Source organism: Peromyscus leucopus, chromosome 8b (assembly GCF_004664715.2).
Source record: "Peromyscus leucopus breed LL Stock chromosome 8b, UCI_PerLeu_2.1, whole genome shotgun sequence".
NCBI classification, from domain to species: domain Eukaryota; kingdom Metazoa; phylum Chordata; class Mammalia; order Rodentia; family Cricetidae; genus Peromyscus; species Peromyscus leucopus.
In genome coordinates, this window is record NC_051086.1 from 7,162,380 (window position 1) to 7,175,565 (window position 13,186).

The following is a 13,186-nucleotide window of genomic DNA, read 5'->3' on the forward strand; positions in this document are numbered from 1 at the left end:
CATGTTTTTAGAATTCAGACTCAGCCAAGCAGCTTCCCTGTTTATGGGACCCAGCCTTCCTGAGAACGCTGGTTTCTTCTGGTCCCCTTTGGATGACACCAAGTAACTCGAAGCAGCTGAGCCAGGGGAGTGGTTGAGGTTCCTGAGTAAAATCGCCATACTTGTAAAAGTCTCCTGAGTAATGGAGTGAGAGACACAGTAAAGAGTATAATTTAAACTGGACTACAATTAACTTAGTGTGTGGCTGTTTTGAAATGAAGGGTGTTTCCTCTCCTACACTCTCCCTTTCCTAGCTGGGGACGTGGAACATCCTGAATAGCCTTCTCTTTGGATGGTGGTGCCTCAGGAAAGGGGCTCAGCTGGTGGGGCTGGGGTCGGGGGGCAACATCACCAGGAGTAAGAGGAGGTGGGTGGATTTCATTGGATCATTGCTGGGGAAGGGCCTGCTGAACTCTGAGCAGCTGCTTTTTTTCAGGGTTACTTCTGATCAGGATTTATTGGATATCTCAAGCCCTGTGTCAGCAAAGGTAGACTTTGAACATGCTGGTACAATCTTTCAGACTTGGGTGTTGCTACTGTTGTTCCTGTGTTTTAAAAAAAAAAAAGTAGGGGAGGAGAGAATCGGGAATTGCTTAGGAGAAAGGAAAATGTGATGTTGAACATTGATTTTTCTGGTAGAATTGGATCAGCGTCATTGTCTCTGTGCCTCTGAATTGAACCACAGTTGCACAGAGCACACACATTCTGTTCACCTCTCAGATCCACTTGTCTCCTGCTTGCATACACAGGGTGAGAACAGTGATCTTCTCTCGTCTGCTTCATACATCTGTGATAGAATATTTGACACTTATTTTTATTCAGAAAATCATATATGCAGATGTCACCAAACAAGAATTTCTCTTATGTCATCCATGATGTGAGGTCATAATTGCTTGAGCAATCCCCTTATTTTCTTCTTGAACATTGAGCACAGAGAATCCTATTTTGAGTTTGAAAATTGAGTGGTCACAATCACCTTTAAACATTGCCACAACTCTGATTTACCTGGGTGGCAGGTGAGGGTAAAGAGGGCCGGAGGTGGGGAAGTCATATTAAACCTTTTATGTTATTAGAAAGTTAATGATCCAAAGCGTTTTCAAAAGGATTTATTTACCTCATAACATTGTTCTTTTCAGTTTCACTAAGGTTTTCATATCCTGTGGCTGCTATGACTTAATTTTGTTTGACATACAGTGGGGCAGTAGAGGGGAAGGATTGCTAAAGGCATAAACCAAATTTGGTAAACACTTTTGAGATAACAAGGACTAGTAAGGGAACACATGGGTGAATAATTTCCTTTACAGATTTACACTGTCACCTTAAGTATTGGGTGCAGCTTAAATAAGCATGGATTATACCAGATGATTGTCAAAAATAGTAATATTCTCCATTTACAAGTGAAAGCTGAGTGACATTTTAAAGTTTTCAGACATTGTCAGCGGTTTGTCAGTGATAAATATTAGATACTCCCACTGTGTAAAAGAGAAAGGGGTCCAGAATTATGGAGCTCCATGCTGCTACCACTTCCTATCCATGTTAATATGTATGTTGTGCATCTTTTGATGGCATCACTTATTTTTCTATTTTTTTTTCCTTCTCAAAAGTTTCTATGAAACTTTTATATAGTGGTATTCTTCTAGCTCATTTTCTAACAGCTTCTAAAATAATCACATATGCAAATATCTATTTAATAAGTGCTTTGTAGTCTCTAATGATCTTCAGACCCTGATCAGGTTGAGTAGTCCTGGCCTATGTTACTGGGGGGCTTTGGCAAAGGGAACCAAGTTGCCTGGTTCATACCTGTCATAAAAACATTCCTTTTGCATTTCACTTAGCTACAGTAAGGAAAGAACAGTCCTGTATATGAAGAAATGACTTCCTGGATTCAGGTCTAAACCCCCATAAAGTCAAAAGTGATCACATGCCCACCTGTTAACCCCAGCACTACAGGGTGTGGAGACAGGGATTGCTGGACCTTGTTGGCCTTCAGTTTAGCTCCAAGTTCAGCAAGAGCCCTTCTCAGAGGAATAAGGCAGGAGAATGATCAAACAGGACACTTGATGTCCTCCTCTGGCCTCTCTGTAAGCACCACCTGCTTTTACACCACACACACACACACACACACACACTGCACTCATACACATGCATGAAATTTTTAAAAATTCCTGATCTGCATGGAATACTTACCTGAATGTTGTGTGCAGTTAATAATTTATCAGATGTTTATGCCTGATTTATGTTTCTTTTTTATTTCATGGTGCCCATGTACTAAGTACCAAAACTTAGAAGGAAAGCAAACAAACAACCACCACCAGTGAATTTGTTGCTGTTCAGCAGTACAATTTGAATAAGCTTAACTAGTTTTAAACTGGTTACTACTCTGAAAAAGTAAAATACATTGGGATGGCAATGCTGCCTCTCGAGCTTTATTATTCTAGTTGGCTGGTATCCAGTCCCACAGTGGTGCCCCATAGTCGTAAGTTCTCTTTGGTCCTGCCATGCGGTCAGGACAGATCTCTCCCTCCCGCATCTTACAGCCACTTGATCTCAAGTAAACATACAGAGACTTATATTATGAACTGTATGGCCATGGCCTATGGCTCAAGCTTCTTGTTAGCTAGCTCTTATAACTTAACTCAGCCCATTTCTGTTAATCTATTTTTTGCCACGTGTTCCTTGGCTCACCGGTCTGCTGTCATGTTGTTCCTTGGGCAGCAAGCTGGTGTCTCTCTGCTCTCCTTTCTCTTCCTGTCTATCTGCTTGGATTTCCTCCTGCCTCTAAGCTGCCTTGTCATAGGCCAATGCAGCTTTATTTATCAACCAATCAGAGCAACACATATTCACAGCATACAGAAAGATATCTCACAGCAGTGCCCCCAATCTTAAAAGCCAGACTTTGTTTTATTCTGAGTTATACATGGTAAGCAGCCCATTAAGAACATTAGTCAGATTCTGAAGGGAATTTCTCTAGAGCCCAAAGGGTGGATACCAGTTGCTATCCATCAGAAAAGAGGAAGAGTCAGCCAATTAGAAGACCCCTTATTTAGTGACTGAGAAACTAGCAATGTAGTGCAAATCTTCATTCTGAAGGACAGTCATGACTAATAGAAGTTTAACTTGAAACAAATCTAACAGTGTCTACTGGCTATAGAATTCCAAATAATAAATATCTGCATGAATGAGTAAATAGAGGTGTTTAAGCCAACTGAAGCTGCCTCTGTGATCAGAAGCTGTTAGCCTATAATAGACATCTTGAAAGATTAAGAAATAATAAGAAACACATTTGAGATTGTGTTTAGACCTGGCTCTGATTACCAGTGGTGTGGCCTTGGGTTGGTGACTTTCCACTAGACCTTCATTTCCTCACCTGTAAATGAAAGGGTGGAACTTCACAATATTTAAATTACCATCAGCAGTTCTGCACATTAAGTTAGAAGATTTGATAGTGTTTAGTATTGGGTAGCTTGAAGAAAGAATATAATCAGAAACTAGTCAGGGTTAAATCATGTGAAGGTTTTGTCTTAAGCAGTTGTTTAAATGTGATCTCATGAAAGATTTCTGTTCGGCACTTATGTACCATGGATCTCTTCAGCTATGGGTGCTGTTTGGTGGAGTGAATTCATTAGTGACCAAGTATACTAGTTAGATGATAAATATGTCACTTTCTGTATTAGTTACTTTTCTAGTATTGTGATAAAACACAGTGACCAAAGCAACTTGTAGAACAATGGTTCTCAACCTGTGATTCACAATCATCAGAAAACACATATTTCTGATGGTCTTAGACTCTGGAACACTGCTCAGTAGCAAAATTAGAGTTAGGAAGTAGCAATGAAAATAATTTTGTGGTTGAGGGTCACCATAACTATTAAAGACTTGCAGCATTAGGAGAGTTAATTTGGGCTTTTGCTTCCAGAAGGTTAGAGTCCGTGATGGTAGCAGAAACAGCTAAGAGCTTACATCTCAGACAACCAGCAGGAAGCACACTGGGAATGGCACAAGGCTATTAAACCCTGAAACCCATTCCCAGTGACTGACACACCTCCACCAACCTCCTCAGCCTCCCTAAACTGCTCTACCAACTGGAAACCAAACATTCAAATGTCTGAGCCTATGGTGGACATTCTCATTCAAACTACCACACTTGCATATGCATGATTATTTTCCAAAAGTATGTCAATACGGATGTAATGCAGTTAAATTACATTGAAAGGTGTTGCTGAATTCTTACTGAAGTTTTAGTTGTTTGTATTTTCTGGATTGAGGTAGAGTTAGGAGTCTTTGTTATATAGTGAAGCCACTATGAAATAGAAAATGAGATAGTTCTAGAGAACTTCTCTAATTATTCTGCTTTATGTTCCTGCTGTTAGGATGTTCCCCAGTTTCCAAAAGAACATAGTACTATAAAGGAAGAATAACTAGAGGAAGAGGTAAGGAGAATGGAAATGATATTGTCATCTCCAACAAATAGTATTTGGGAGCTTCATTTCTCTATTTGAAGCTATATTTGTCATTTGAGACAGGACTAGGACAATAGGGACACCCTAGCATGATGAGACAATAACCATATGGTTTGGAGGTACCCTACATTTGGCTCCTGCCTCTCTATTCTAACTCCCCAAAGACTGCACATGTTCATATTCTGTAAGGTACCTTTTCACTGTATGTTTCTCCTTTGAAGTAAACTGGACATTCTTCATGGACAGCAGTGTTGATACGCACATCCAAGCCGAAGAAAGGCACTCCTGGCACCACTTCTTCATTCTCTGCTTTTTCTTCTTCATTCTCTGCTTTTTGGAGAATTGGCTCCAACCTAAATCCTTACAGAAACTTTTTCTTTGAATTTTGTGATCTCTGTTTTATAATCAAAAACAGGTAAAGCCCAAAGAGGTAAAACAACTTTGTAAAGTTACTCAGCTTCCCAGGAAAGGAGAGAGTCCACATACATAGGAAACCTGGAAGCCTCTTGCCTCGGACTCAGTGGCTCAGGCATTTGTTGTGCAGCCACAAAGAAGGGAGCAAATGTAAGAAGATAATAAGCAGATGAGGCTTTGTATGCTTCCATGGGTGGACATGAATATTTCCTAACTTCAGTTTAGGAATTCAATTTAAAATTTGTATCTTATCATGATTCATGATGAATTTCTCTAGAAGGCATGTGGTCCTTCCACTGTCTGCCTTCCTGTCACAGAATGGAGACTGGAGTTCTATCCCCTGACCTGTGACTGATTCTTCAGGCTGTGCTGGCCTTCTGCAGCCTGTTCCCAGGTGACTTGGGCCCATTGCTTTCCCTCCCCACCCCCTTCGTCTGCTTTTCTTTCCTGCCCATTAGATTACCTTCCCCTCCTTTTTAACCTACTATGGCTGCTTTAATTTGGACAAAAAACATGGCTTTTTTTTTTTTTTTTTGTCTTAAATTTTTGTCATTAATCACTGGTATCATAACATCCTCTTAAGGCAAGTTATCCTGTAGCTGTGTCCTCTCATTGCAGCAGCCAGAGCACAAGGCTTCTGGCAAGGGTAAAAATAGCCTTCCTGCTTGCTGGTTTGTTGTTAGCTTTCCTGGCAGTCGGAAATCTTTTGAATTCCTTAATTAGGTCAGCTCCTTGGTAGCTTCTCTGCAGACATTCCCTTACTGCCTGGAACTCTTAGTTGCTTTTAGACCTTGCAGCTTTTCAGCTGCCTTGAACTACAGTCAGGTAGTCTTTCACTTTGTAAAAATGTATTCCTTTGGTTTTTACAATCTGTTTTCTACTGTCCTATCAGAATTTAAAATTCTGAATTTGAGGCTTTGGTACAAAAAGAAGGTGCTCCTTGTTTTCATTAACACTGAAAACTTAAGGCGAGTTTTGAAGTTTCCCTTTCCCAAAATCCTGCTACAATGCTAGTTAAAATAAAAAGTCAGGCATTTGAGTTTTGTCTTCTCTTTTTTCTCAGAAAAGAATTACTTCCTCGTTTTAACCAAGGACGCTAGCAAACTTGCATTTCTCTGGAGCCAAGAGATTCCCTGGATTACTACTGCCTTCTCCAAAATTCCAGTTTAGTACTTGTTAGCCAGCAGAAACTGCCCTGCTCTCTTTCTCTCACAGGTGGAAAATGGCTGCTTATCTTTGGCTATTGGCAGAGAGGGGAAAGGAATTGCTGTTAATTGCTTAACTACTGCTACACCATAGGGGCAGAGGGGTCTTATCACTCTACAGAGGTTATTTTAGGGCTGTCTCACAATGCCTATAAATGGAACTAAGGACTTCTGGTCCCTAATATCCAGCAATATGAAGTAAATTTCAATGTGAAACTGTGATTTTTTTTTATCCTTTTTCCTCTATCCACCAAGGCAAAGACATCACCACTTGCTAGCTTTGCTTTTTTCATTCATCCAGCAGCTGATTATTGACTACATTCTGTGCCCAGGCTCTGGAATACAAGACTCAAAGTCTGTTTTCCAAGAGTTTGCTGCCATATAGGAAGAGATAGCTTAAAAAGGAGTGTGATAGTGAATAGTAATTGTCAGCTTGACACAACCAAAATCACCTGTAAAGGGAGGCCCAATGAGGAATTTTCCAGTTTGGCCTGTGAGGGATTGTGTTACATGAGTTAACAGAAGTGGGAAGCCCCATCCTGAATGTGGGTGATACCATTTTAATGGCCTGGGCCCTGGGTTGAGTGAGTGGAGAGAGCTAGCTGAGCATTAGAAAGCATGCATGCTTTCATTTCCTGGCTACTCTTGACTGTGGATGTACTTCAACTTCCTGCTATCTTGATTTCTCCACAATGATGGATTGTAACCTAGAATTGAGAGCAAAATAATACCTTTCTTCCCTAAGTTCTGTCTGTGGAGTACTTTATCACAACAACAGGAAATGAAACTAAGACCTCAGTAACATGGTATGAGTGGTGCTGTGGCCTGCACAGACTTCCATAGGAAATAAGGCCAGTAGAGAATTGCCTATAGCAGGGCAGGGGATGGTAGAGGGAATGGAAGTGGAACTTGAGTGGTGAGACATTGGGGCATTCCACAGAGAAGATAACCCAGAAGCAGAGGTTATGAGTTAGCAGGTCTGAATGCTTGGTGGATCTAGTAAGAGTAAGGAACCAGCTTTGTGAGAAGATAGGAGAGAACACACATGTAAGGATTTTTTTTTTTCTGGCTTCATACTGACAGCCACATTCATCCCATAGAGGGTTTTTGTTTAGCCTGAACTCTGTGTGTATATAATGGGTTTTAAATGGGTCTTCAGAAAAGAGTAAGAGTCTGCAGCTGGTCAGTTGCCAGGTCTTCCTTTGTGATTTTACATAGAAATGCTATGAACAGTTGGTTACAGGAAAGATAGATCCAGAGACCAAGTGAGGTTGTGGACTTTGATTGTTAAGCACTTTTTTTATATAAGGCACAGAGCATAGTGAGTACATTCATTGCATTAGGTCATACTGACATTGGTTCTACATTTATGTAAATATAAAGTTGGTATCATAACCAGTGAATTTATAATGGGCCTTTAGCTTTTGTTATTTTTCTCTAGGTATCCACAGCACCATCTTGCTAAAGTATCTGGCAGTATTGATTAAAAACAAAAAGTATGTAAAGACCATGTGTTACTTTTAGTAAGTATTTGTGACAGTATAGCTTTGAGTTAGACATGAGCTAAATAAAATTACCACTCTCAGAATTAGGAGGAGCGTCCTTAATCAAACAACATCTACAATGTATGTGTTCATATACAAATATATATGCATATGTGTATGTGTATGGAAGTTAGAAATTTTAATGAGGGTTACTGAAAACTCCTTTCCTTTTTCTTTTGGAGTATCTAAGTTGTTATAGCTTGAGACAGCTTAAAAAAATAACTAAGAATTTCATGCTACTTGCAATTGTATAGGACCATATTGGCTATGTTCTAGACAGCAAAGCCATTATTTCTTATGTAACTTGGCTTATACCACATCACAAATGATGCTAGCTTGACTCTGAAGAAGAGAGGTCATTGTAGAACATTGATAGTTTTCATTGCTTGTGTTTGTTTGAAGTAAGTGCTTTTTTGTTTCATTTCCTGTTGAATTATCTGTAAGCAATAATATCTGGGTTTCTCCTTAGAAAATATTCTCGTTAGAAAAAATAATTCTGAAAGTAACCTGTACCTTTATTACTAATAAAATAGAGCATTGCCTTTTATCTCCTTGACGAGCTTGCTTAGTCCTAAAAGAGAATGATAGTACACACTGTTCTTTAGGACAATCTTCTCCTTATTAACTCTAAGTCCATTGTTTGCTAAGTAGTGCTTCTTTCCAACTCATAGATGCCCAGCATGGACCTGTCAAGCTGATGCACGGACCTTTTCTAGCTGTAGAATTTGGTAATGTAGTTCCCCAGAGTCACACTGTATTGGTTGCCTATATTTGGCTAGGTTGAATCGTGTCTACAAATATAGCCTCTGCCTTCCGTATGATATGTGCTAGACTCTGGCTCCAAATGCCATAGCTGCCTCCAGAGACACGTATTTCTGGCAATAGTGTCCCTTAGGATTGCTGATCAGGTAGTATTTTTTTTTTTTTTTTTGTATTTATAACAGTCAATAGCAAAAGCCTTCAAGGATTGAATTTTAGCCATCAAATGGGTTCACTTGCCTGAAATCCTAAAAAGTCATTCCTTTTCCTTCAGGAACTAAATTATAAATATATCAAAACATGTTTATAGATAGATGAGTTATCAAAAAACCAACCGAACAAAACCCCAGGCACTAGGTAATATGTATGTTCACATATCTCAATTATTATTATTTATCCTTTATTCATTTGTGAAGTACTGGTGTTTTAAGTTCAATAGAATGAACTTATTGAGTGCTTTCTGATGTCTAAGCAGAAAACTTAGATAGGTTTAAATAAAAAAGTTTTAGTCCCAAAGGGCATTTATTATTTAAAAAAAAAAAAAAGATAAGAGAATTATCCAGTAGGTGAGATGGTTGCTTAAGACTGACTGTGGCTGTGTGGCTAGAAGTAAAATTTGGTGAGCTAATTTAAAGAGACATTTCCATTTTGGGAAAAGTGTCTTGAAAAAAGGTGACCCTGAAAATATTTGAAAAAGCTTCTCAGAAAGCTTGTATCCTTAACAAAAACCAACATACAGATGTTTCCAACAGGTTAACTAATAATTGCCATACTTATAAGTGACCAAAATATCCTTTAGTAGTTCCATATAAACAATGTAATATTATTTGACACTAAAAGAAATGAGCTATCAAGCTCCAAAAAAGACATAAAAGAACCATTAAGTCCCAAGTAAGTGAAAGAAGCCAGTCTGATAAGGCTTGGTTCTATGATTTCAGCCACATGATATACTAGAAAAGTGAAAGCTATAAAATTAGCAAAAAGATCTAAGGTTGGGGTAAAAGGACAGAATGAATAGATGGAGTACAGAGAAATCTTAGGATAATGAAACTACTCTGTGATTCTGTATCAGTTGGTACATGTGGATACATGTTGTTATACATTTGTTTGAACACTAAGAATGAAAGAATAGGACCTCTGAACTTCGGGTGTTAATGAAATGCTTATTTAGATCCATCACTTAAAAACAAATGCACCCATCTGGTGCTAACTTTTGCTGCAAATTTAAAATAAGAACTCTAGGTAGATAGGTAGGTACCTAGACAGATAGGCACAATATCCAGTCCTTCACTGGGAATAGGCAATGAGACAGACCCACTGTGGATCTGTGGGAAGGGATAGTCAGAACCTTAGCCATGGAATAGGAAAGGAAAGATAATGACCAATAGTGGCAGCCACAGAGCAAAGAAGACAGAAGGCACAGAAGAGCAAAGGAGATAACTTATAGAAGATTCATTTCCTACATGGTATGAAGGGTGCTTTGCGAGGATTTCCAGAAAGGGAGAGATAGTTGTTATCCGTAATTGTGGATGACTTTTCAGATTCATTAGTTATAGAAAAGATTTACAGAATTGGGCAAACCATTGGAGAAACATTATAAAATTTAAAAAGAAAAAAAATCTCTTAATGTCCTACTGATATTTTAAAACTTGGGGGGGGGGATTCTTAATTGTTTTGGGAGTATGCCACACAGGTATTGTATTGGCCTCATGATCAAAGCTAGTGCTTGCTTGACAGTAAGCCTATCACAAGGCCAAGCTAAAGCTATCAGGGTAAGGCTTACTCTCATGTTCCATCTGGGGACACTGCCAGAGGCTCCCAGGGTTGTGTTGTATCTTGGGTGCAGGGTTGAACTGGTATATTCAGAAAGCTAAGGAGCAGACCAGCTGTGAAAGGTCACTTACCTTAAAGTGGGCACATACCTTAGCAGAACCAAATTTTGGTGTCTGTGAAGCTGAAATATTTCTCTGTCCTCAGAAAGTACCCAAAAGATGTGTTTCTGTTGAGTTTGAACATTGTTCAACTGGGCCAGCTGATGTGATCTGTCATCTGGCTTCCCTTTGCCGTTTGTAGCCTCTCTTAGCCCCAAGTAAGAGACATTATGGCTCATGTGGAACAGCCCCAGCTTCAACTACAGTGCTAGCACCAAAGAAATTAGGCCACATCCATAGAAACACAGAGATAGCTCTTCTCAGCCTAATTTTAACCAATATAAGTGTTTATTTATGTATTGACTTCTTAGTTCATCTTTAGAAATGTTTGATGATGTAAGAAAATGGTTTTGATAACTCCTGTTAACTCATTTGCTTAGAGGGTTGCATGGTGACAAAATCTAGACATACATTTCATTAGTAAAATCAGGTGAAGACCCTTCCCTGCAGGTCTTAAATGGTTCATGTCATATTCTTGTCTCCAGCATCTCAAGTCTATTCATTTAAAAAAAAAAAAAAAGAGGTGTTTTGTAATACAATGAGTAGGATTTGAATTAAACTGTGAACAGTGTGAAAAAAAAAGTGCTGTAGTTTAAAGCAGTTCCAGTGGCATTTACCAGAGTTGGGTACTTGACCTGTATATCAGCATTAAGGAAATAAGCCAATACTTAGGCAGAAAATGAAACATCAAAATCAGTTTTCACTTTCTCCCTCTCTCCATTCTTCTACTCCTTCCCCCAAATAAGCTGAAATCTTAAGTAGGGCAGTTAATTTAATCTCAGAAAGTCCCTTTATTTGTTTTTAAATCGGTTGCAAAATTTAGTCAGTTGTGGTTTTCCCATGTGGGACCCCACGTTTGGGGCATGGATTCATTACAGGTTCTGGCCCTCTCTTCTCATGACATGAAATTCCTAATGAAGTTCCTCTCAAAGACACAAGGTTTTCACATTGACACTCCCTCCTGAAGACTTGGTGTTGGGTTGATGGGACCACATTAGAGTCTCTGTGAACTGGGTAGAGGCTTGCTGGCATTCAGAGAAGCCCTGCTCCAGCCTGAAGGCTTAGCTGAGCCTCTGCCTTTTCTCTGCTTTTCCATAGCCCATGAGACTCCCAGCTCTCTGAGGCCAGAATTGAGTGTTGTCTCCTAAAGGAATTGTCGTGCTTCATAGTTAGTTAGATATTATTATGCTACTTCTGACTGTAGCAGAGAATTAGCAACCTAGTTTTTCTGTCCATTCTTCAGATGAGCAGCAGAACTTGATGAGGGCTCTTCACCATTTTTCTGAAGGTTGGTAAAGATAAGCATGTTGGGTATGGGGACTTAAAAATGTTGCCTCAATGACATTTACTTTAGAACTTAGAGTATACACAATATGTATTCAGTAAGGATTTGTGGTCTAGATAGCTCTTCAAAAAGCAGAAATATAATTTCTTAAAGGCAGAAAAATCCCATTGCCTTCCCTTGCCAATTTGTAAGACAGTTTATCCAACAATTTCAGCACTTTCACAAGCTCTTTTTTGGGAGTAGCTCTTAAATAGTGATTTTAGCTTCAAAATTTATGAACCATTTCAAACTTGGAAGCCAAGTGACCGTGCATTTATTGAGTACTTAGTGTGTTTGTGGTCTGTGTCAGGGCTTTGATCTCTTTCTAGAATATCAAAGTCAGACAGACTCTCCTCTTTACCTTTACTGTGCACTGCCCAAAACCTGAATTCAAACCTACCAGCATGCCTTGCCTTTTTTCTTAGAAAAAAGTCACATAAGAAAATATTGTGATTAATTGCATCCTTTAAAAAAGCAACAACCAACACAGATGAAAAATATTTCACATTCATGGGACAAAAGATTTCAAGATTGTTATTATAAATTGTCAGAACACAGTGGTATAAAGGACAATACGTTGGGTGGTGACTTGGAAACGAGGATGACTCAATAGTTAAATAGTTACTATATCATGAATAGTTAAATATGAGGGAGACTTATTATCTTCAGTTTCCCCCTTTGGTGGTGCATCAATGCTTGATACATCCTCTGAATCATTACGTTCCTCAGAACAACAAATCTGTCCCAAAATACAGACTTGTAAATACCTTGCATATTAGAAGCCGTCAACTCAGCTCTGTTATTGAATAAGTTAAACCATCTATGAAAAAAAATTAGTAACGGCCTTCTTTTACCTTCAGGTCGTCTAAACTATTCATATCCAGGATCCGATAGTTCTCTGCTTATTAATGGTAAGTGATAATTGATTTACCCTAGTGAAGTACACAAAACTGAAGTTAGTATTAGGTGAGAAAATATAGTATTTGTGCTTCAACAACTGCAGAAGTGACACTTACTTGTTCTACAATGACAGTTGTAGTTTGCTATTAATCACCTATTTTAACAATAATTCTTGTCCCTCAAAATTGTGACAGAACCTTTTCTCTAAAAAATACAGAGAGCCACTTAGTTCTCCATTCCGAAATTAGTGAAGAGAGTGAATGTCAATCCCATAATGACACAGACCGCCTTCATGAAATGCTAGTTAGCTTCTGCAGATCAAATGCCAGGAGAAGAGAGGAGAGCCAGGGACTTAGAGTCAGAAAGAGGCAGCCCAAGACCACAGTACTTTACTACGTTCCAAAGAGAAGGTCATTCATTATTTACCATCAAGGATAGAATGAAGAATGAAGAGGTATTGGCCTTTACAATTCCTTTCATAGTGTCTCCTTACCTGGCCCAAGCACTACTTATGTGCCCACAAATGCTCCTTTTATGTGTGCATGCCAGAAGTAAGTTACAAGTCACAGGGAAGGCAAAGGTACCTACTCAAAGAATTTAAGAACTTTAA

At 39.0% G+C, this 13,186-nt stretch overlaps 1 protein-coding gene across 6 annotated transcripts in view; it reads left to right on the plus strand.

The window, feature by feature from the left end:
- The window catches only part of Cpeb4 (cytoplasmic polyadenylation element binding protein 4), a 64,091-nt gene that overhangs the window by 26,277 nt on the left and 24,628 nt on the right, over positions 1–13,186 (plus strand). For 2 of the 6 annotated variants that reach the window (XM_037200560.1, XM_037200562.1), the window contains exons 3-4: positions 8,334–8,390; positions 12,537–12,587. The exons of 2 other annotated variants lie outside the window; for them this stretch is intronic. In XM_037200560.1, coding sequence (XP_037056455.1) covers positions 8,334–8,390; positions 12,537–12,587 — 108 coding nt within the window. The remainder of the gene's footprint in view (positions 1–8,333; positions 8,391–12,536; positions 12,588–13,186) is intronic. 2 more of the 6 variants (XM_028893336.2, XM_028893337.1) reach the window with 1 other exon arrangement.